The sequence below is a fragment of the Cygnus atratus genome, chromosome 2, assembly GCF_013377495.2.
Source record: "Cygnus atratus isolate AKBS03 ecotype Queensland, Australia chromosome 2, CAtr_DNAZoo_HiC_assembly, whole genome shotgun sequence".
Taxonomy (NCBI): domain Eukaryota; kingdom Metazoa; phylum Chordata; class Aves; order Anseriformes; family Anatidae; genus Cygnus; species Cygnus atratus.
Window position 1 is genome coordinate 14,660,678 of NC_066363.1, and position 25,894 is coordinate 14,686,571.

At 37.1% G+C, this 25,894-nt stretch overlaps 1 protein-coding gene across 20 annotated transcripts in view; it reads left to right on the plus strand.

Moving 5' to 3' along the window:
• PARD3 (par-3 family cell polarity regulator) overlaps positions 1 to 25,894 on the plus strand; it is a 445,585-nt gene that overhangs the window by 200,506 nt on the left and 219,185 nt on the right. For all 20 annotated transcript variants that reach the window (XM_035545279.2, XM_050708750.1, XM_035545284.2 and 17 more), the window contains 2 exons: positions 22,582 to 22,673; positions 25,652 to 25,735. In XM_035545279.2, coding sequence (XP_035401172.1) covers positions 22,582 to 22,673; positions 25,652 to 25,735 — 176 coding nt within the window. The remainder of the gene's footprint in view (positions 1 to 22,581; positions 22,674 to 25,651; positions 25,736 to 25,894) is intronic.

Sequence of the window (25,894 nt, forward strand, 5' to 3'; positions counted from 1 at the left end):
GAGGAATTGGGACTTGTTGCTTCTCACTGTAGTTATTAGGAGAGATTAAAGTAAATCCTTTGGAGTCACAAAAGCCAGTTAATTCCAAACAGAACAGAAATAAAATAAGAGTGCTTATTTTGGGCAAGGGAAGATGACAGATTTTATATGAATGGGAAATTTCAACTAATTTATTCAATTATAGCAGGATGATTATTTTTCCTTCTATGAATTATTAATTATAGGAAGATGCTTTCAGAAGAGGGCCAAATTTGACCTGATGATTGTGGAAGCGATAATTAATTCATTTTCCATTGATGTAAATAACAGTCAGTTATTTTTTAAAAACCTTGCGTGGGCAACTGATTTTAATGACATAGTTGCACTTTGCTGTAAAGGTGGATGATGGTACTGTATAGCTTGGAGTTAATAATTGAATTACGTGGAGCAATTTGTCTGTGTTTTTGTTTTATTTGTGGTTTCAAATTTAATCTTGATTTTATTGCTTAAGTATGAGTGTTTCGTTATTTAATGTTGTCCTCTTTAGCTGTATTAAGTGGTTAATGTAATTTATAGGTTACTTTGAGAAATGTCGTGATTCTTCATGAAATGACACAACAAGGTTTAGTGAGTGCAGCAACTCAGTGAATGGAATTACGTAATGTGACCTAGCTGATGGGATATACCATAAGATTTTAATTTATTTAATTGGTGTAAGGGGAAGAGAAAAGAAGATAATAGACCAGCCTTGCCAATTCTCTCATTGACTGATTAGAAAATAAGTCCATCCTGAATTTATCTTGAAACTGCTTGGAGTTGCATCTGACATGGTCCATCTAGATAGTGTCCAGTGCTGGGGAGGGGACGAGGAGAGAGAACAGGAATTAGGTTGGGTAGGAAATCAGGATGTACTAAACAGTTATTTACTTTTGTATGTGTCACATGCAAACCAGGAGAAGCAACGATGTTCCTTTCTTTTAATCTTCTCTTTATATTTGATCTGATTTAATAAATAAAATTGTTTTCATAAGACCCAGCAGCTAACTGTCAGCTGCCTTGTGGCACTGGTAAGGGTTTTTGCTCAGTCCCAAAGAAGGAAAACTGATTTGTAACTCTCGTTGAGAGAAGCTCCATATTCGGAGTATACAGAATTAAAATAAATTCAGCACAACTAGTGTTTCCATGAGGAAGCAATCAATTGGAAACATATGATGCTAGTGGCACTACAAATATTAATGAACTAAAGATTTCCTGTAATAGACTGCTGTAAAGATTTTGGTTTTGAAATAAATGTTCCTTTTAAGTTCCGATCTCTTGTATGTTATATTTTAAGCATTCCATATTAAGGTATCACTCACTTTCATCCCAGCTGCATGTGATTACTTTAACTTCATTTGGGTTGATTTTTTTATACTATATATGTATATATTTCAACCCAGAGATGGCTATTTTTAAATATGAACAAAATCAGTTGGCTATTTGCATTATTTTAGCACATTTGCCACTTAAAGCATTGTTTATTTTCACAGTTAATATTGAGGCCAGCATACATATGTGCAACTATTTCCAAAAGGAAAAAAAAAGTATATTCTTCAGGCTGTATGTTGCAAACATTCTTACACGCTGTGGAATAAACATCTGTGGAGTGAGGTATTGAGTATGAATAAAACCTCTCTGGTCCTACCAATATTTCTTCAGGGTGCTTGGCAGGGAGCCAGTGTTCAGTCACTTTATATCAAAGCTTAATTTCCTCTTCCTCGTGGACACCCTCATTTGTCTTCAAAAATCTTTACTTTTGTAATGTTCAAGAATTCACGATTGCTTATAATTTCAACCCATTTATCCAGAGCGCAGACTAAATTAAATGCCCCAAAAGGAAGCAGTCATATCTGTGAGCATGTCTATTTAAAATTATTGAAACTTAGACTGAGTATTCCATCAAGCCATTTTTATTTATCTTGATTTCCCAGGCAATAATTATAACAACAAAGCGCAGAGTTCAGAAAGTAAGCCCATCAGTATTTCGTCCTTGTAGTTACACTCCATCAATATAAATAGCTCTCTCTTTGTGAAGACTGTTTTAACTCATCCTCTCATCAGAACTGATGGATTTCGCTGGTGATTTGAAGGTCACTAAAACCAGGCTGTGTGCAAAGGCAACATCTTACACCATCATTCCTGAGCAGGCTAGTGCGGATTGCACGCCCAGAGCAGCCACGCCTGTCGGTGTACTGGAGATACCAAACTGTTCCTAGCTGCCCACTTCCACGGGCAGTGTTTTAAAGTGCTCTCACTGACATCACATACGTGTATAAATGTGTGTGTCTATATGTTTAAATGTATCTGTACATCAGGTATAGAGCTGACTTTAGATAAGTGCTTTTCCAGTCGCTTTCTTCACGTTATGTTTATCCTGTATAGTATATCCTCCTAGAGTTTCAGAGGAGAAAGTGCCCCTTGTAAACTTGTTTGCATACTAAAAGAGGTAGTAAAATATTAATATTTTTTATTTGACTTTTACTTTGCTTTAGCCCCCAAAAGGTGTAGGCTCTATGGGTATATACCTACAGCTAGCCTGAAATCATTGTGGTAGTGTAAGGTGCTAGGTTTGTTAAATAAGGTAGCAGTATCCATTTAATTCACTTAACAATTTGGAATACTAGTCTTTAGTAATGTTTTTTAAAAGTAGTAATGGTAATTATTTACCTCAAGTTTTGATTTTAAGAATATTTTTTTCAGGAAAAGCTGAACTTAAAGCACACAGCAGTTTCTCAAATTTCAAATTTTGGATTATTTCTCTTTCCCTGTGTTAGTACTGGTAGCCTGAACCATGACGGCTTGTATGTGATTGTGGTGACTGACGTCAGGAGACCCGAAGTAAGATTGGAAACCAGCAAAGCTTTTAACATGGCGAAGTTGAACAATGCTGAACCTCGGAAGCACAGGCTCGCTTCCATCTGGAGTGTGCAGCCAGAATAGTTTCAGAAAAGAATATTTCAAAAGTGCTCAAATAACCAATTCATGCTTAGTCCTATAGTATTATAAATCTGCAAGTGGATTCTGTAAGTCAGGTGACTTATCTCATTTAAACAGTTATTTTTTAAAAATCCTTTTTTTTTTTTTTTCTGAAGACATTAATTTCAGTGTTGGATAGCTTAATTTTCTTCTCTTATATTTTAGTAGACTGGCAGTGCTGATATCACCACGTCTGACACGTCGTTTTTTCTCTGTACAATACGGTGTATTTTGTGGATCTAGTGCAGCAGTAGACTGGCCCAGAAATCACAATCTGGGATTATTGTCTTTGTGTATCCTCAAGGAGTAATATTTTAAAGTCACTGCATCTGTTGGTACTTAAAAGCACGATTTTTACTTTTTATTTTTGCCAGTTTTTACCATCTGTGTGTCTGTTTTTTGGCTCCTTGATTTAATTTTTCAGTTTAATTTCTCAGTTGCAGTGGGATTTCTTTCTCTTTCTCACACATGCTCTTTTTGACTCATCCATGAACTTGCATTAAAAAAATAGAAATTATTTACAGCAGTTGCACTGTAAAATTCTTGGCCTTCACGATTTAGAGTTTTTTTTAATGATAGCTTTTTATTGAGTCTTTTCTAGTAAGTGCACGTCATTTTTGGAAGTGAAATAACTTTTATTACACTTTGTTTAAGTTTTCAAACATTACCTTGGATTAGATTGAAGCATTTTGGCGGGAAAAGCTACCTTGGTCACATTAAACACATTCTACTCTTTCATACTCGTTTAGTTTTTAAAGCTCAGGAGGGAATAATTTTCTTGAGAAATCTGTGTTATAATCATAAACAGACATAATTCAGTAATTTTCTCATGAAACATTGGCTGAAGTTTTGGCGCTAATGACTTGAAACTCACACAAGCAGGAACATTTTTGTTTAAATTCCAAGAAAAATACTAATGAAATATATTATAATAGAAACAAAATACACATACAGTGTTTTACAGACTGTTTTCAATCAAACGGGTGTATCTTCATCAGTTGATAAATGTCTCATGAATTCGGGCATGTTCTAGCATCTCAAGAATGTACTGATAGAACGAGTCATTTTATATGCTTATTCCTGACAAGTTTACAACAAAAAGTTACATTATGTAAACAATTTTTAATATACTAGGGTAACTGCATAGCACATCTATCAAATATTTTGCTTCTGTATTTATTTGTGAATATTGAAAGCTCTGCTGTTCTTATCTTTTCTCCGACATATGTACTTTGCTTCTCACTTGAAATATAATACATTCTTTAAGGTCAAATTTAATGGCTTTTTAAGAAAGAAGCAGATGGATTTTTAGCTTCTTTTGAATATTTTTGTAACTGAGTATTTAAAAGTTTATTTTTACCTCCTGGTGTACTTACTTGCTCGTAGTTGATTTTCAAACCAGAATATGGACCTGCTTCCTTTTTGATTTTTTTTTTCTGGCTTCTAATTAATATGTTGTGTAGTGCTGCACAAAATAATGAGTTACATGAAAATATTAGCATTAGAAGGTAAAAACATGTTCCTTTTTAAATATGTGGCTCAAACAATCTGTAGTATGCTTTTTGTACTGTGTGGTCTGCCTTGATTTATTTTTCTTAGCAATGATGTAGACTATTAAAAGACCAAAAGAAATACTTTCTTTCCCTGATAAAGCATTTTTCAAAGGAAACAGGGCTGTGAAATTCTGAGGAGCAGAACTGGTCATCTTCTTTTCTATTTGGATATGCTGGTAGATATTCCTATGTGCCGTAACCACTTTTTACTGTGTTATGGAAGCTGGAGAGCGTAGTGTTTTTTCACTAAGTCATTTGAGCTTTCATTCTCACTCAATTCGTGTTGTGTTTTGCTGAAAGTATTTTGTTTTGGAGGAAGAGGAGTATTAGATCCTTATTTGAAGTTCTCAGTTGTCATTAAAAAAAAAAAAAAAGGAAAATAAACCCCACAACCGTGGATATTTTTCCAGTTTTATTAATAAACATCCAAGCAGACCCTATTTAAGGGTACCAGGAACGATTTAAACTCCGTTCTTAAAACTGAGTTCAAAAATTTTCCCTTGGTCTAAGGATTTTATTACTGCCATGTTTAGCTTCCTGATTTCCTGGCAAATGTTCTTCTACTGTTACTGTAAGTAATGGGGAAAACTGACTGAGGAAACCAGTACTCATTTCCCATCATGCTGAGATGTGCGCTGCGTTACAACACTGTAACGATGTCCATGCATGAATGGAACTGATTTAGAGATGATAATATGTGATCAAGAGGCTGCTGAGCTTTGTTTCCCTGTGGCTTTAATCTTGAAAAGCTGGGAATTTTCGAGAGAAAAAAAATGGAGAAGTTTTCAGCCAAGAATAAAAGTCGAGAATAAAAGAGGATTCTTTCACTACTACAGTTTGTTGTCCATAGGGGTACTTAGAAAATGGTGGCTGAAATAATCACCTCTCCTTTCTTTTATTCCTTGCCTTCTCTGTGGAATACAAGCTGGTCTTGTTTTCTGGCAAGATGGAGTTGTAGGAGCATGTCATTAGACTGTGTGTGCCTTGTCCTTTTGGTAGTGTTAGTTTACTTTGGGCTGAGAGAACTCAAGCAATGTGAAGAGAAGGGCACTTGAAGTGCTGGAGAGCAGTCCATCAGTTTCCAGTGACATCCTCTCCCAACCAGTGCGTTGCTCCTACCTTGAGTCTCAACTGAGTTTGTCTAAGTGCAACCCATAAATGCACTCAGCTGTGCTTTACTATATATTTTAAAAGGCTCGTGAGAAGCTGGATGTAAACTTTCACGTTAGACAGTGACCCAGCTGCTGTGGACATTGAACTCCTCGAGGAGAGGAGGTGCTCATTCAGTTTGTTCCCAACCCCTTGCATTGCAGTCATTTTCTGCAGTGACGCATAAGGATTGATTTCCATGGCAACACTGCTCTAGCTTGTGCTGCTGTGAATGTGGTTAATGATAATAGAATTACCAAGTCATTTTAAATCCTGTTATATTATTAGGTCATCTGAACCATCCTTGTACTATGCATTGAGTTATTCCCTGCAACCTATCTTGTAGTTCTTTGTCTGCGCTGCTTTTACTTGTGTTGAGCAGTGGGGATTCTGCCTCTTCCTTGGGGGACTTTCGCCATCACAATCACCCCACTGAGGATTTTCTTGTGATATTTAGCCTCATTTCACCTACTTTCTCCCAGCTCTATGGATTTATACCATGTGGAAGTTCTGCTCTGATCTTCTTGCTTTACCTATCAAGCAATTACAGTTAATCTCCTCCTTCCCCTTTGTCAGAATGTAACTGCTCAGTTCTCGTGCTTTTCAGGGTTTTCATATGGGGAAAAGCACGTTTCTAAACTGGCTTTTTGACTACTTCATTTTGATAGAAAAGTGCCTGGTACTCAAATACTATTTAGATGACCTGGATTGACTACACAAAGAGCTTCCAACTTTCCAGTGCTGAGATGTGTTTGCTTTGCGTATGCACCACTACAATGCTGGTTTTTATGCATGCATGAGTGCCCTGCTACATTCAATGTATATAGCAGTGTGTGATGAGTGGGAAGATACAGATTTTTCTCATAAAGCTTGAGAGGTGCTCCTTAACCATTGCCACAAGTCAGCTGAAGTATGCTTTCAGTTTGGCCTGCTTGTTTGTCCAATATAAATGTGGATGGGTGTAGATACCTCTGATGTCCTGCACATACATAGGTTGCACACTTTGTCCTCTGTTGTGATGTACCCTATTTCTGAATCCTTCCTATCCACACTGCTTTTCCACCATGAAGAGAAATAATTTCTAAACATGTCCAAAAAAATATACAAGTTATCCTACTCTACTTTGGACACGTCATGGTCTCTGCTAAATATGGCTTGGCTGGATCAGGAATTAGTTTAGAACAGGTAAAAGAAAGTAGTTTTCTACACATCAGGTGGGGAGGCTGTAGAGTGATCCGTTGCTGTCTCATAGGGGTACCTGTGGATACAGGACATCCTTGTTGTACTCTTTATCTGCTTTCTCAAGAATTGTTGTAAATTTAATAAGAAAGATGGAAGAATATTAACATCTTTTCAGTAATGTGTTGTTCCCACTGCAACTTTGGCATTCTCACATCATTTTCTTTATTAATATCTTATACAGATGCCCACTTCTTTTGCATTTTATTCATTTACAGAGTAAATAAGTACATATTACATTAATATTCATCCATACTACCCCAAGAGGGTAGAAGACTGGGAATTGCCATTTTAAATTACTTTTAGAGGTAAATGTGCTGAAAAAATATTAATGCTGCAGTAAAATTCAGGTATATTAAATCCACCATGCTATTATCGTGTGCTAATTCTTTAATTTGTGGTGACATTTGCTGTTGTTTTTTTTAGAGTTGGTGCTACTTTTTCTGAGATTCTTCCCTTTGAGAATTAGATCAGATTATATTTCTCAGTATGCATTATCTTACATTTATTCAAGTTTCAATTTCCTCAGTCACCAGGCTTCTCAGTCCACCAATGTGAAATATATACATCAAAAGTCTTACAAAGCTCATTGATTGTGTTTTAAAAGGTTCTTTTAAACCTAAGTTTTATTTCACTAGCAAATTTTGTCACTTTATTTTTAACTTGCTTTTCCAGATTCTTTAGATAATGTTATCTTATTGTTGGTTCCTTAGGAAAGCATTAACTTTTCTATTTTAAAGATTATTTTGATGTTATTTTGTTTCTGTGTGCATACAGTCTCTTTCTCATTTTCTTTTTCTCTGTTCATTATTGCCTTCAACCTGGTTATATGTAGGGAGAGAAAGGCAAGTGCATTTCATTAATTTTATGGATTCGTCTTGCCTGCATTGCCTAGAATCCATGTGTACAAGATATTTATTGAGTTGTTTTTTTTAATTAAATCAAATTGCAAAAAGGTTATTATTAATATTATTAGAGAACTGTTCTGAGCTTTTACATAGTTGAGTATTAAACTATGCTTATGTGTTGAGGCACTGAAAAAATAGTAGGGAACCTGCTGATTACAGTGTATGAAAATTCACAGTTTTGAACTCGTGTATGTTTCTTCCTGTATTTTCTTGTTGTCTTCAAGTCATGTAGTTCTGTGCAAACACCACGAGCTTTGTTAATTTCGGTGAGAAACCACAGCCTTTGTCACAGAATATTCCTCTTTATTTATTTATTTTTAACTGGCCTTACCTGTATATTGAATCCATTCTTAATTGTAAGGTATAGTGACCCTTGCATCTTTCTTCAAAGGTTCACTGTCGAGCCTCTTTAAGAGATGATTTATATGATGACAAACTAGGTAATTTTCTCCTTCCCAGCTATTAAGGTGTATTGGTAGGGCCAGCATTGTCCTTGCTTAAATTCTCTGCCATTTGAGGAAGTACAAAATGCCCTCCAGTCCTAATGACATCAAGCTTAACTTTCCAAGGACAAGGCAGAAGCTTGTTGGCAAATTGCTTGAGTTAGCTCTTGGAGCTCTTTCATTGTCTTCTGAAATAGCCAAAACGGTAACTGTAACAAGTTACTAGTGTTGTTCGGCTAGCTAGGCTGAAAATGGATGCGTCTTGTGAAAATGGAAAGTGGAAGTGCTCAAAGATCCTGCCTAGAGATGGAGTAGAAGAAGAGCTCAGTGCAGTTTGATTTCTAAAGTTGCTTCTTTCTGAAACCCTTGGATTTGCTGCTTCTTCAAGTTTCTTCAAGCTTTCCCTTCTTCTCGTGTGCTTGGTTTTTCCTTTTTTTTTTTTTTTGTTCTTTTTTTTTTTTTTTTCCCAGTTACACAAAATTGGTATGAAGAGGTAAACCAAAAAAACCACAAAACATATTACTTCAGGAAGACCTTAGACAGGCCTGGCTTCATTGACTGCCTTATCTGGGCTTTGAATGCGCTTTACTGGATAGCAAGTTCCTATACATTTGGAAACCTACAACTTGGCATTACCTTGTTTATAACTGATTAAGTAGCACCTAAGGAAACCATACCTCAAAATTAAAGTGTTTAGATGTGGGATTTAACAATGCCAATCCCCTTTAAATCCTAATTGACACAAGTAGTTCTGATTTCTTATTAATCTAATTCCCCCAAATGCTATTGTTAACCTTTAAAAGAGTGTTTATGTAGATGGATGAATATAAAGTCCTATGACTTTCTGATGAAGAGAGGCACTTTGGCACATGGCTCTGTAAGATGTATATGACTTTTAACATGCTTTTGCCTCTGCATTTTGGGATGAAAAGAGATTCAACCACAAAATGTGTTGCTCTCCCCCCTTTCTGTTTATGCATCTCTAGTTTTTTAATGAACTCAGGAGATGGCACTCAAAAGCCTTGTGGTGTCTCTGTCTTAATTTGATGTTGTCTAAGGAAGATGGTGGAATCTGAGTAAGCTGTGTGAGGTTGTTTAGATAAATATTTCTGTGGTGACAAATGAAATTCTGCTGTAAATTAGAAACTGCGAAAGAGGAAAACACATTATGGAAAATAGGTCAGCAGTATACAAGGGCAAGAGGGATTTATTCCTGGAAAGCATGCTTGTTTTGAAGAGGGTAAGTGCTGAGATGGCAACTTCAGTAAAAGGGACGCAATTATTTAGATTAGTTGCAAATGAGTAGGATTTAGGAGGAGGCAGAGGCAGAGGGATGAGATTTGGCACAGAGCAGTGCAAGTTACTGGATGTGGGAGGGTACCTTGAGCTGTATGCTAAACTGCAGATGAACGGTATACCTCCAAACAAAGGTCTGAGGCCACACTGCTAGAGATGTTTTAAGTCCCTGTTGACAAGAGAAGCAGTCTTGGCCGTGCTTTGCTTCCTCCCTTGTGTCTTTGTAAGCTTTTATGAGACTGTTAATTAGACTGAACTGGATCAGCCGGGGAAACGTAACCAATTAAAACTGTTTTTATTAAACATTAATTTTAATTTAGACCTTTTGTCTAGTGACACAAATGCTTGAATAAGCAGAAAGGAGAAGGTGGACAGAGGGGTCCAGGGATGAGGATGACCAGCTGGGGAGGGGAAGAAATGAGTCTGCCTCTTTCAGCAGTGCCTGTGGTTTGCACTGACCTCACAGCTTAACAAAGCATCAGGAGGCTGAGATGTTATTATGAACAACACAATGGAAATACAATTGCCTGGAAATATTGCATCTCCATCTTTATCACGTGTTGTGTAAGAGCTTTGCGTGACAGAGAGCGATTTGCATGCTGGGCTCATATTGGGACTCCATTGCTCAGAGAGAGCTTGTGCTTTTCCCAATATCTATTTATCCAGTCACCAGCCTCCTTTGTGAAAGCTGTGTGCTAACCTGACCAGTCAATGACTTCATTGTCTGACATGAAGAATCTAGATGTTTCTTGTTGTTTTCAGAAATTTCCCTGGGGCTATTTTACTTTCAAAGTGCCATTTCAGCTTCTGTCCTTTTTGGTTGACTCCAGTAGTACTGGTGAATATTTTGTATTTTTCTGAAAATAAGGCTCTGGCTATCTCAAAGAGATGACCTCAAACTGAAAGCATCTAACGCTGGAGATGAGCCTGAAATAGATAGAAAGGAATCTTCCGTGCCTCAGTTTCCTCAAATGAAGAAAAAAATTGAGAATAACTTTTAATTTGCATCCTGAGGGTGCAATGAAGCTAAAGTCATTATTGTCCACAAAGCGCTTTTGCCATACTGTGCTGGAAGGCACTACAGAAGTACTGAGTACTATTTATTTTAGTTTTGATTTAATGCTTTTGATTAAAAAATTAATAAAATTGTCATAGACCAGATTGTAACCCTGTAGGCACTTGAAATGGAGCATTCGTAAATGAAGCATTTACTGAGAAGTTTGAAATTGTTTTTCATGTTGACTTCAGCAAAACAAATTGAGCAAAGAAAGTGAAAAATGCTATAGTATTTTCCATTATTAAAATAGTGAATTTGTTTGGTGCCTTAGGTAAAATCCACGTAGTGCAAAAGACCAAAAAAAAAAAAGCTTCAGTGTAACACAGAAGCCCAACTGAAACAATTTTAGTGGAGTTTCTAGGTGAAGGATGAGGTGGAATGCAAAAAGTGGCATGCTACGCTGCTGTTCTGGAAAAGAGAAGTACAAGATGAAACTGCAAATGGTAAAATCTCACGACTAAAATTTTTCACAGCAGCTGAGACCGACCGGGAGAGCAGGCTTGCATGCCCTGTGCTTCTGCGGCGAGGCTGGGTGCCCCACACTGCTGTAGTGGTTGGTGCATTGGCTCTCTTGGGCTGCATGGCCATGCGCCACACAGGCTTGCCCCTAAGGAGCTGTGCTGGCCTCTGGGGCCTTGCCTGTTTTTTTTTCCTTTAGTGGAGAAGAAGATGAAATGGGAAGAATTAGCTTTAAGCTGTGCGAGATGGTTAACCCGTAGCTCGTGTGTTTGTCCATCTGTGCGATGTGTAACACAGAAGACCTTTAAAACAGATGCATGGGTATTGTTTCATTGCAGCAATGACAATTTACATTTTGACTTAAAAAAAAGTCAAGAATCAAGACTATTTGTTACCAAATCCTAGCAAACTAGAACTAACGATAAATCCCTATAAATGAGAGGAAAACCATGTACTTTCCTTTAAGCAAAATGATAAAATCGTATAATTATGTTTTTCCAACTCTTTGGGCTAAGTTAACTGGGTGATTTTTAGTAACACAAAAGCAAAACATTTGAAAGTTAAGTTTCCTAAATTAGATGAAATTCAAAGTTAAGAATACATGCCAACTTTAAACTCCCACTGATGTCAGGACTTTTATCGTCTTGGTAAACATTTATTGTATTTTAACAGCCTTTTTAAAAAGCAAAATCTTTAGTAAACAGTCTGATGTCATCTCTTAACAGTCTTGTGGCATGCTGAGAAAAATATCCAGAATCGAATTTTGTTATTAAAATGCCCATGTGAGTAAAATGATGTTTTCTGTGACAGAGAACAGAGTGCTACTCTTTTAGTTTGCCTCTAAATTGACTCTACGTTCAGTACTCAAGGGGATCGAACTGTTCTGTACTTAGCTGAAGCTAGTGAAATCCTTGCATGCTGATACAGATCTGCAAATCAAGCAACAAGGGACTATTTCAGATTAAAAAAAGAAAAAAAGAAATGAATAAGGATAAAAGAGCTATGAGACCTGTTTGAAAATTGCCTAATGACAAATTCAAGTTGCTAAATAAGAAATGCTTTTTGTGTCTAAAAAAAAAAAAATCCTCAGAAGGATGAAAATCATGGTCTTTGAAAAGGTGAGGTGAATAGTAATATATTCAGGAACATTACAGGGAAAATGTGAAGTGATTTATGCAGAATTTTCTCCTTTCCTTTGTCTCAATATCAAGGGGAAACTATGTGACTCATCTATAATACATCTCTGCAGAAATCTTTCAGATCTCTAAACTTATATGTGGAGGCATGGACATTTGGTTTTCTGCAGGGGAAAAAACTATGTCCCAGTTTCATGTATTCATTGTCATTTCTTTGGCTTTTAAAAATCACGCAGGATTTAATGACTTTTTTTTTTTTAATTGTATACATACAGAATAAGCTAACTTGTCAGATTAAAGGAAAAAATATTTAAAATTCTGTTGTTCTACTTTAGTTACAAGCAGGTGAACTCAGTGTGGATCTATTTTTAGGAGAACTAATGGACATGCCTAACCTGACCTACTTCAGACTACTCAATAGAAAAAACAAACACACTGTTGTTGTACCCGTGCAGAGTACCTTATTTCTTCTTCAAGAACAAAATACTGTCATTGTCGTTGTGGCCTTCTAAATATGTATGCATATTTAGAAGCCAACAAATACGTATGTTTGTTTCCTGGATGCCATAGTAACTCTCCATGTTAGAGGTATATTGTAGTGTTTTTTTCTTCTTCCTAGAAATGTCAACTTCTCCATATAAAATGAATGTTTTTGTTGTTTGCTGGTCATGAAATCCCAGATCTCTATAACACGGAATTGTGGAGTAAGAAGAACTCAAGTTCCTAAAGAAAACAGTACATTGTGCTGTAAAAAATCACTCTTGTCATGAAATAGTTCAAATGAAATACCTTCTGCCAATGCAGGGGTGATTTTTTTCTGTGTATGTAGGTATTATATAAGTTAATCGGAGGTGGTGGTGGTACATAGGTACATATGTAGGTTCATAGGTACATATGTATGTATTAGAATGAGGAAAGATAAAATAAATGGTATGGGATGCCATCAATCAAAAGAGGATTTGTTACATGACAAGAGCCACATTCATGTTGGCTCACCATGTGGGGATGTCTCTGTACATGAGGCAATCCTTGTGTTATTCAAGGTAGGTGATAAAAGAGCCTGTACACAATCAGGCCTGGCCTTTGGGCTAAACTTTCCAGGGGAATTTGATTACATGCTGACCTATAATTGTGGCCTTGTTTCAAATAATGGTGATAACTATTTCAATTAAAAATATTTCCTATGACTTCGATGTCAAAGTATGACTTTGAATCTGTCTTTAATATGGACCCTAGTATTTGTTTTACACTGATCTTGGTGGTCTCTGTGTCAGTCTATGAATCATATAGAAAGAGTATAAAATTTCAGAGATTCAAACATGGAAATAGTCTGTAGATAAGCCCTATTTAAAACAAACAAAGAATATAGACTTTCGTCTGTGAAACTTTTATTCCACAGATATGTTTTGAATCCTGGGAGAAAACAGAATCCAGAATAAAAACTTTAACCAGGCAGTTACATGAAATGAACCCGTTTTATTTTTAGGACAACAATCAATCTGAGGTAATTTGATATAGTTGTACATAGATCTATAAGATAAGTACTTCTCTTTGTGACACAGTGCAAACATCTAGAATTTGTTATCGATCAGATCTTCAGAAAGCTCTTTAGATGCTTTAGTTAATATTGAAATTTAATATTCCACATTTTACATATATCAAATATTTACCAAAGGAGAGAGTAGTACTTTCTGGTTACATCTAACCTTTTGGTTGACTTTCTGTCACCACACTGCTTTCTAAAACCTCATTTCAGTGGGCTCACCGATAGGCGGCACTATTGGCACTGAAATGGCCCATCAGGTCATCCCCAACCTTGGCTGGGCGTTTCTGCTCATAGGTTGCTCTGTAAGTGAACTGTCTCACAAATCAATTAGGTAATGAAATGTATTGAATTTTGTAATCCTTCAGATGCTTTGCATCTAACAAAAAGCTTAAAAAATAGGTTATGAACTGCAAATGTTAGCTGGTGATCAGAAAATGTAGAGGTGAAGCTCATCTGGTATCTTCCAGCCAGAACAGGCATTTGGTGGCTCAACATCCTAAGCTGCTGCTGAGACATTTAAGATCTGTTTTAATGCTATTGCTTTTAGAAGTACCTCATCCAAAATCTCAAAGCTCTTTTGCAAAACTGGAGTATTATCCCCAACATACTAATAATGAAACACACTTTTAAGTGATTTTTGCCATTATTGTTTAGCAAAACAGTGCAGAAGTTGAGAAAAGACACAATGTTCCCTTCATCCTGAGTCTCTTTAATATAATAAATAGACTATCAAGATGTTCTAAGGTTAAATTTGGGAACAATTTTCCCATTTATAAGTGAACAGAAGTTTGGAGCTTTGAATTATTATAATATTTTCTAATATGCTCTGACTATTATGACAGTACATATTATTTGTGGGATAAGAGCTGCTGCAAAATGACATACCACGAAATAGTTACTGTGCTACAATAATGCTAGTCTTCTTTGAAAAGTCCCTTAAATATGGTCTGGTTGGAAGAACTGCACATCTCTTTTATCCACTTGATACTTGTCATCCGTAGAGGAACCGTGCTCTATGAATTTGTTACAGTAGCTATCAAATTACAGTAAAGATAAATTAGTAGATTACAGTACACCTTTTCACTCTGCCGAGCACCTTGCACTGCCAGTAGTCCCGGAGACGTCACTGAAACATTGTAGAGCAGGATGCTGCTTGGCGAGGGGAATACTAATGTAGTTTTCACCTAAATGCTGAATGCGGTTTATGAAATATAATTACAGTGCACATTGAGAAATCGTAGAATCACAGAATGGCTTGGGTTGGAAGGTGGACCACAAAGATCATCCAGTTCCAACCCCGCTGCCATGAGCAGGGACACTTCCCACCAGATCAGGTTGCCCAAAGCCCCATCCAGCCTGGCCTTGAACACCTCCAGGGATGGGGCAGCCACAGCTTCTCTGGGCAACCTTGCCAGTGCCTCACCACCCTCTGAGTGAATGATTTCCGCCTAACATCTAATCTAAATCTCTCATCTTTTAGTTTATGTTTGAGAATTAGCAATGCTTTAGCCATTTTCTTTGTCTGATCCCATTTTGTGCCCTTTCCCTTGTACAGCTTTGCCGAGTTTCTTCAGTATTTGCAAAATCTTTTATTTTGCAATATTCTTTCACTGCTGGTAGGCATAGACCATTTAGCAACGTTAATTCTCACTAACACATTTGATCAGTAACAACGACAAAAAAGAGTTTTAATGCATTTCTTTCTGTTTGTTGCTGAGCTATCACTGTAGGGTCATGGTAAAGCCCCTTCCTTTAGAGAAAGAGCCACAGCAGCAGGTACGGTGGGGCTGGCTGTGCCACAGGAGGGTCGGGGGAAGCCTGCAGTGCATGCTGCAGAGCTGGTGCTTGGCAGGGTTGCTCAGTGCCTATTCATGTTTGGCTGGTTCTCCTTTCTGTTCGTATGCTTTTTATTGAGGAACACAGGAGGATTTGGTGAATGCTCCATCAGACTAAAATTTTTGCTGCAAATTTTCAATTCATTTTTAAATTTAAGAATTTTAATAATGTGCAGTAGTGAAGGCAAATGTCCCTAATACATATTTTGCCCAAGATTTTTTTTTTACTGTAAAGAAGCAGAACCAGCAATATGTCTCAAGTCAACTTATCTAGTGAGAAAACCTTTTGTCAAATCCACTAAAACTCTTTGAGGGCTCTCATGGATGTCAGTGCTGTCTGCAGCACCATCTATAAAAAAGAGTTAACAGACAGCTGTGTATAATCCATTAAAAAGGTTTTTTAGTGAAAGCGACTTTAAATGGCAAGCACTATTTGTGTTGTGCTCCTGTAGTTAGTGTTGCTAGCTGTGTTATAGGGATGTACATGGTGTAATTGTTACAGAATAGATGAATATGACTTCAGTGAGATATCAGAGATTGTTGAGCCCCAAAGGGCCCCCAAGGACTTCAGTAAACCTCTAAACTAATACATGTTACAAAATAATTGAGGTACTTCAGGGCTTGTCCAGTTTTTGTTAGTATTACAAGGCTTTAAATACATGTTTTAAGACAAGTCATTAGGCATGAAATGAAATGGTAGTTAGTCAAAACTGAATGGAGTGTTGTACAGGATTGTCAAAGGGAGGTTGTATCAAACTAATTATCTTCGCTGACTATCTGGTGTTTTGTTTCTTTTGGACAAAAACAAATAAAATACATCTCTCTTATATCTGTAAAAACATTTCCTTCTAAGGCATTTCACAATAGAAATCGTGCCATCACGAAGCCAGGCAGTTTTAAGGCTCAGCTTGATCCGTTTATTAAATGGGAAATAAGAGATGATTGCTTGTGATAGCAGGGGATGAATTTGATATTCATCAGGAGACCCAGGAAATCCCTTCCATTCTGTGCTACTCTGTGTCTATGTGATAGCTATTCAGTGATTCGACTGTGCAAGGCAAATTTCATTTTGGAGTAGTGAGGCATATAGAAACTATATGGATATTGCCATTTCCAATTGTGGGGTGACCCTGCTGCACAAGGGTGTGAACAACACAGGATTGACTGACATGTAAGAAGAATAATCTCTATAAAAAGAAAAAAAAAATCAGCTGTTTTTGTTGTTTTGTATTTTAAGTGGATGATGATTTAATGTAAGGTTTCTCCCTCTCCTCTCTCTCCCTGGATTGCTGATAACAGCAGTGCACCTCGTATAGAACTGATGTGGATTACACAAAGCTCTTATCTAATTATAGGTGCATGTATATGTTTGTGTGCAAGAGGGAGAAACCCTACTTTTTATTCAATAACTTTTGTTTTTTCCCCATGTGATCTTTGTAACCGTTCTTCAGATTTGATTGAAAATTGCCCTTCTCTGGAGATTTGGCCAGTTAATCAAGAAGTGAGAACATTAGCACAAAAGCCTGATGCTGGTATATTTGTGCTAGTTAAGACACAGGAAATAGGTCCCTTAGGAGCTGTTTCCTATCAAGCCTGATCATTCAGAGAGAGAACCTACTTTATGTTGCAAGGACCAAACAAACATTTATAAAATGTGGCTGCCAGGAGACTAATAGCAAATATGGTCTCTTCTTCTATAATCATTACAGAGAAGAGCAAGAGAATAAAAGGGGGAAGATGAAGGGAAGGTCATGTTTTAATAACATAAGCATTGTTTTTGTTGTGTCCCAGCTGGGGAAAAAATACTGGTATACAGTCTTTCAGGAGCTTTTCTTTATTGATAATGTGTCCTTCTCTACATTACAATCTGAAGTATCTGTTGAAGTTTTATACTCTTCTTTTCTGTTCAGTATTCACGGTACTTTAGTTCACTACACTAAGATGTAAAACATAAATGTTAGAAAACAAACAAGCTTGACTGCTCCTTCCAAAACACAGAGGCTGTGTATTAAGAGGCTTCTATTTGTAGAGGTGTGTATGTCAGATACATTTATCATACGTTGCTCACACTGGCAGCTCTGCGTGTTTGCCCTAATGGTGGCAATTCCCCGCCATTTCAGGACCCTGCTTTCTGTTGATAACACTAGGAGAAAAGCTGAAAGTTCTGTATGATGAGACCAGCCAACCCACATCAAAATACTTTGCTGCAGTTACTCTGCAGACTACTAAGAATACAAAATGGGTTTAATTATGTCGTAAAAGACTCTTTCTTTGTATAGCCCTTGTGTACCCGTGTCAACTCATCTCGTTGTTGAGTTGGAGAAAAAATTGCTTTGTGTACAATGAGAACAGATTTACTACAGCTTACAGTTAAATCTCCCAGGTATTCTCTTGTCACTGAAAACGTTCGAGTCTTTGCCACCGCAGGCTGATGAAGCTGCTCAAAGCCTTCTCTTTCCCCCACACGGATGTGGCGGTGCAGCTGGGCTGGCCGTGATGCCGGCTGGCGTCTGCTGCGGGCTGCGGCCAGGCCTGGATACTGAACGCCCCTTCTGACAAGGTGGAGGATTAAGCTGTCTAAATTAAGTGTAAGTTAACAGGAAAATCAGGGCAGGAAGGCACAAGCTTGGCAGAGGGAGCCTGTAATTGGAGGTGCAGAAGCCAGAGTAATGAATTTAATGCTGTAGGTTGCAGAAGTGAACAAGGAAAATGTGCAGAAATGAGATTGGTAGTGAAACCTTAGCACAGCTCCATGGACATGTGTAATGTGAAAATCTTCACGTACAGCTCCCCTTTCTTTAATGTTTACTTGGATTTGTTCAGTGCACGAGACAGTTGTTGTTTGCATAACAAGTGACTGTTCAGTTTTTTTTCCTCTTACTCTAGTCAGTGTTGCAGGCCTTCCTCTACGGTGTTCAAACCATTTGAAAACAGAGCTACTCTTTTTTTTTTTACTCTTTTCTTACCCTTGTCGCTAAAATATCCATTCACTTTCTGAACGACAATGAAATAATTCTTGTTTCACTCTGAATTGGGGAAAAAAAAAACCAAACCTTTCACTCCCTTTTTTCAGTTATTGATAGAATGGAGAAATTGCTATCAAATTTGTTCAGAGAAGACAGATGTATACATAACCCTTACATGTCTTAGAACCTGTTTCCCATTGTATCTGGCTGAAGTAGATGTGGCAGCACCTACCTGCCTGGAGGTGAAGAATACACCAAGGAAACATGGAGAAATGTAAGTGAAGGGCTAACTTTATTCAGACTCTGTAGCTGCTGTTGAGTTTTCTGCAGGTAGTTGTCAAAAGAAGAGCTTCAGAAGGGAAGGTGAAGAAGGAAAATGAAGTAGATTTGCTTATGTTTCTGGAGAGGCCATCAGAATTGCATAGAACAGCACAGATTTCTGGAAGAGTGCTTGTTTGAAAATTAAGAGGTGACCGGTAGTGACTTCACTGTTAGAAGTCTTAACTGTTATAAGACAGCAGTTTTGGACAGATGCATCTAAATGTAGGAATAAGTCTTTGAAATCCCTAATTCTCTTAACCTATCTAATTATTATTATTATTTTTAAGATTTTTGCCTTTTTTTTGATGCCATTGTTCAAAGTCATAAATATATTGTTTAACCTCTGTCTTAGTAGCCTAAATATATAGCATATGAGCTTTATGGAAAGTTGCATCTGAGTCTTGTGGCACAGCAAGACTCTGGTGAGAAGCCCTCACTCTGGTGAGTCTCCTCAGTTAACAGTGAAAGAGAACTGATGGCATTTTGTACTGAACGCATTAGGTTTACAGAAGTACGTTGGAAAAGGTGCTTTAAATTTTCTTCTGTGCTCTAAAAATGAAATGACCTTTTATTACTTTATTTCAATTTTGGAAAAATAAATCATTCTGTCTTTAGTGGCTGTGTGTTAATTTCATGAGAAGCTGTACCTTTTGATATAACAGGTATCGGTGATGTTTAGAGATAAAGAAACCTCACGAGTTTGGGAGTTTGCTCAAATCACGTATTTCTGAAAAATGTCTGCAATAATATCCATTTGGGCTCTGAGAAACTTTCTTGCTCTTCTAAATGTCCTTTTCCTTGGTTTACCTTGTGATAGCACGTACAGGTGGAATTTGCCTTTCAAAAGAAAAGTACTTTCCAAATAAAGAAATAATTGCTAGATGCAGAAATTTTCACAGCTAGTTACTTTTTGTAGTAAATCAGAATTTTAAGTCAAATCCCTCTGCAGGTGTCCAATTTTTCTCTCCGTTCACTTCAATGTAAATCAAAATCTGTGTTATTTTGAGAAGAAAAGAGTGCCTGATTACTGTAATATTAAAGATTTTTAAAAGGATACATCATGCATCTGTTGATTATGGCAGTACTTTAGTTAGGGCTGTGATTCCTCCTCTGAGCACCTATTTACAGGCACATACATGTTGTTGATACAGATCTGTCTGCTGCCCGGGAGAAGCCAGACACAGGCGTGTGGGAGCCGCTTTTTCTTAATTGCTTGGATAACTGACAGTGAGTCTGGTCCAAAACTGACTGTGTTTATAATTCTCAGAAAGAAAGGCACAAAGCTAAATGTGGTCATGCCAGATAGCTTGTGGTTTGCAGTTTTTGATGTGTCACATCCTAATTTTAAAAGATAGGCTCTAGCAGCAGGCAGGTAAGTTGGTTGTGGCCTTCATCCTGGGTCAGGCAGGGGGTGCTTCTGCTGTGGCAGAAGAAACCTCTTGAAGAGATAGAAGATGGGACATGCAAAGAGTGGAATGGCTTAAGTACGAGCCGATAATTAGGAGGCTCTGGGGATGAGAGCAGGGATGCTATCAGGTCTGTTGTGCACAGTGGGCTGTAACCCTGCTGTGCATACCAAACACCAAAGGAGGACCCCAGAAGTGAGTCTGTCAAGAGCAAGTCCAAAGGAAGACCCCAAACACCGAGTAGGACAAGGGGAAGTTTGTGTACATACAGACACTTTAAAATAGTCAAGGGAAACAATCATGGGTTTGAAGGATGCTACAATGTAGGATGCAAGATGAATGATGCTTATATGGCAAATACATCGATGTGTTTGCTAAAATGACACAATGTAAAGCCAGTCTTGTTGTTGTTGTTAGCGGGGGTGTATCCTTATAATATGTAGGATGTTATTTCAGTCTCTTCTTAAATGTGTAAATGCTAATTGTATGTTTGCTTGAAAAGCCTGCACATAGAAAATTGCCAAAAACGCTGCATTAAGAAAATAACATTTGGGATGGCTTCTTAATATAGCTGAGATTCGAAATTGTATTATTTCAGTAACTCTGATTTTAGACTTACAGATAATAACTCCACTGCAAAATAAATACTTACATAGGTCTCTATAACCACCAGCGTCCCTAACTTCAAATCAAGAAACCCATGACAAGGTTCTGTAAGATGCTGTAGGAAACAGGGTGAAACACTTCTTTTTAATGGGAAACTACTGCAAATGTTCTGATTTCCCTATCATCTGTTTCTGTTTCTGTTTTTTTTTTTCTACCCAAACTGTATGTAACCTTATAATCGCAATGAAGATTTGAATATTTATTTAATTTTAACCTTTATTCCTTGTACTCAGTTGTACATACAGAACTTCACCTGAAATCAGTAAATACATAAGTATAAACATTAGCTTATGACATATTTATGAATTTTATGGGTTATCATTTATAGTGGGTTTATAAGCAACTTCTGCTATATGGAAAATATTTTATTTTGAGTTATTGTTTGCGTTCATAATGTAGTTCTAGGTAGGTTCAAGATGCTGGTTAACCTTTGAAATGTATTACTTGCCTAGTGCTTAACAGAGATAGATGACGAAGAAGTGCATATTAAAGCCTCTCAAAACACAGGATCATCAATCTTCAAGTAGCTCGGCTTCACGCAGCGCGCTGCTATCCAGGATGCACGAGGCATATCTACAGCTCATGGGAGCCTGCTGTAGCCAGCCTCCTGCTTTTGCAGACTCTCAGTGGAAATGTCAATTGGACATTACCAACTGCCTCTGCCTTGCTTTAATATCTCTTCAATAATTTAATATATTGTCTGACACTGTGTGGTGAACTCATAACCTATCACTTATTATTTTATTGACTTGATTGCTCTGACTCTAGAATTTCAGTCTGTGTTTGAATCCTACTGCTCACACTTTGTTATATTTTCTCTTTGGTCATACGGGTAATTAAAACCATAAGCTTCTAATGAGTAACATAGCCATAATACGAATGGTTGTAGGTCATCTTACTGGTAGTCCTTGAATTACCCTGGCCTAAATTTGTACGTGCAGCATTCCTGACTTTGACATGAAAATTATACATTTGGTGAATAATGCATGTACTTTTTGGAAAGTCAAATTAAAAACAAAATCAATTGGTTAGCATTAAAGCCTCATGTAACTCTTTGATGTCAGCCATTTGTGGCATGCCATTAATAATGGGCTGCGATAAAATGTTTAAAGAGGTCTTGGTACTTTATAGAATTACACGAGCCACAGTTTCTTCTAGTGTTCTTAACTTCGCAAAGGAGCCTCAGCGAGCTACCATGTGTATTTGGTGGAGCTCCCAGTAACCTTCCTGGAGAGAGCTCTGAGGGAGTTTGCACCCACACTGCTGGCTGTCAGCTGCTTTTCTGTCTTAACTTGTGAGCCTTCAAAAAAATACTGCCTGTGATAGCTTCTGAAGCATTGATTTTACACATGTAGCAAAGTTAAGACATAAAACTGACTAAACTGTAAATATTACAAAAAAGCGTAAAGTGATGAAAACAATTTACAGCAGTTTCAGGTAGCAACAGAAAAGATTTTTCGTAGTTGTGGCAGCACGCATTTCTGCTGCCACTGTGGAGACCGCCCTCATTTGAAAATGGGAAAATGGCATTATTACAATAAGTGAAACTATTAAAGCTAGATTTAATTTTCTTAATTTTTTTTTTTAATTTTTTATTTACTGTCTAGGATGAGGATCGAACAGAGGAGGACAACAGCAGAGTTGAGCCTGTTGGACATGCAGACACTGGTTTGGAAAACGCGACCAATTTTTCCCTGGAGTAAGTTACTGGCAGAACACATTGTTTCAACGATGAGTCTTGGGGCTGGACACAGACTAGCAAAAAACTCAGAATAATATGAGTTATACTGTTCTTAAGCAAGCAGAACAGCCTTTTTTAGGTCATATGTAGTTTTGTTTTTATGCAGTTTGCTCCATGCACCCTTTCAAGGCAGTCTTTAAGCAGTTTAAAAAAGCCTGTCTCAAGGATGCACATTGGATGCTTGGCGTTTCTAAGTGCTGATGCTAAGTGCTGATTTTCTGCCTCAGAGAAGATGCTTATGTGATGGAACTGTAAACTTGGCGGAAGGAATAGGGTCAGTGCTAGCACAAATAAATCAACAGGCAAGAATTTCGAAGAGGAAATTCTTAATACCTGTCAGCAGTTCACAGTCTGCTCGGAAGACAGATGTGTGCGGGGTCTCATAAGTTACATAGTCAAACGCTTATAATTTGTGAATGGATCAAAACTTACGTTGTTTAGGACTGGGAAATTCCTGTTTTTTAAAATTCAGTAAAGGATATTTTATTTCATCACAGGATAAACCAGCATTTCATTGCACAGAGCTGAACCATACCTCACAATGGAATTAATGAGAAAATATCTCTTCTACCCTTAAAATAAACCTTTAAAATTGATTAAAATTAATTTTGAAATAAAAATAAATCTTTTGCTCATATTATTTCTGAATTAACGTATAAATTAGGTACAGGGGGGTTAAATGTTAGATAAAGATCACAGTGACTTCTATTAAACAATACACGCTGAGTTTTACTCCATTCCATTTGCAAAAGCTATTGTAAATTCAAAATGCTGCCTGCTAAATAGAGTTTACAGAACTTCTGTCAAATTGAATGCTTCTTGGTGTTGCTTTTAACTAACTCACTGGCTTTTCATCATATGCTGCTTCATACTTTTCTGTTTTGATATCATACTTTGTGTGTTTGTTTGAAGTACTTGGCTCAAAGTCATGAGAAAATCTGTGTGAGAAGCAGAATTGAAACGGTATCTCGTAGGAAGGGATCATTCCTTTTCATTTTCCATTTTACAGAGCTTAACATTTGAATTTGGAATGGAGTTTCGTAAGAAAAACAGTAGAAGAAAAATGAGTGTGTAGGCCTAGAGTGTATATTGGAAAAAAGGAAGGATAGTGGCTCAAGCAACAGAAGAAGTTAGATGGTGTAGTCTGCTTATGAAAGCTGATGTTCTTTTGTTTAAGCAGTTTTTCCCCTTAGGACATTTCCAAGTGAATCCCATGAATTTTACTTGTTCTCTTCCTTAGCTCTCAGTTTTTTCTCAGGAAAGTCAGAAGAAATAGGGGGCCTTAGGGGGCCATAGGCAAACCAATAGTAGATGTTTTTTCGTAGACCTTTTTGGGGTGAGAGACATTGCTTGTTTCCTGTGAGGTGATTTGCATGAAAGTTAATGAAAATTTAGCCTTAATAAACAGTGAGAAAGAAATGAAATCAGCCTGTACAGAAACTAGGACAGAAAACATTACCAAGTGCTGTAATGGTATCAGTCTTAAAATGTTTATCGGGAGCTGAAGAATAATACTTTTCTGACTGCTGTCTCTCAGCTCTCCCACACTTTCAATACTTTATTGAGCTAAACAATGGTAACAGGGATAGAGAAATTCCATTGTGTCATTTCAAAAATGAGTCAAAACCAGACATAAATTGGGGCATAAAACAAATGTGAGGCCTACCTTAGGAATATAAAAAAAATAATAATGTGGAACAAATGTAAAACAAACTGAATTACAGGACTTTTGTTGACTTCCTAACAAAATGTGGTCTGGTTATTCTCAGATTCCAGATTAAGCATGGCAAGCTTTCATGATGGGCCACCATATCATCAAGAGCCCATTGAAGGAAGTAGAAAATCCTTTACTGCTATCAGAGGGCATTGGTCTTGCTCCATTTCTAGATTGTTTGATTTGTATGCTTATTAAAAACAAACTTCTCAAAGATGTGTGTATGTATAATACATATATATGTATTGGGCCAGGAAATATGGGATAGGTATGTAATACTAGAGAGAGGCATAATCCAAAAATTTAGATTGTGGCTTTTGTTCAGATCTGTCTCTTCCAGATTTGCTAAGAGGTTTGGCCTTCGTGTATTATTTTCTCATCTGGGTATTTATAACTCTTTAGGGTCTCTGGGCTATACTCCACCTTTCCAGCTGTGTGCATGTTTCAAACTCACCAGAAGATTTGGTCCAAATCTATTTCTAGAATCTTTGCAGATCTTTTCTGAACCTGTACTTTCCTCTTTTGCTTTTTCCCTCTTTACAGCAAAAGGTATAACTGAAAACTAGATGGATGGCTGTTTCAGGAGGACATGTGGTTGTTTTGGAATGTTATAGCTAAATCCTACTGTGGAAACTTTGCCTCGTAAGGAAATACAGATACAGCAAGCTTTCAATAAAATATATGGAAACACAATAAAGCAAATAAATGCATTGTAAAACCAGAAGAATTTAAACAATTATAAATTTAATAATTCTCATTTAATTAAAGGGTATTTTTGTAAAGACAAATATTATGGCTTGGAATGGGGTCTCCCTACAATAAGCAAATAAAGCATGCTAGTACTATGATCAGCTTTTAGGCTTTAGGGGAAAAACTGTATGTGGTATTTAAGATGTTTCTGCTCGGCAGTACAGTTACATTTAACTTCAGAATAAGGAAGAAATAAAACAACATTCATGCGATGATGATACCTATTTTTATAAGAGTAAACTAATTATCAGTTGCTTTGATTTTTTACTTATTTTATTAATTGAACTATTTTTGCTGATTGATCTCCTTTCATGCCATCAGATTAGTATTCAGGTATGTAGTATTCAATAATGCTTTCATCACCATGACTTAATTTCTGGAGCATTTTTGTTTTTCTGTGTGTGTTTGTGTGGGGTTTTTTGGTTCATTCACGGTACATGTTCACATTCCCTCATTCATCGTTGTCTCACAGTGATATGGTAAAGCTCGTAGAAGTCTCCAACGACGGTGGGCCTTTGGGAATCCATGTAGTGCCTTTCAGTGCCCGAGGTGGAAGGTAACGTATCGTGTAGGATTTTAATTGAATCATAACTTGCTGTGTTTTATCTTAGTTAACGTTAATTCTTGTATTGTGTGCCTTTGGCTTATGTGGAACATTGAATGTTTTTTAAGAAAGGCAGAAATGCAAATTTACTGACTGTACTCTGTAATGTAA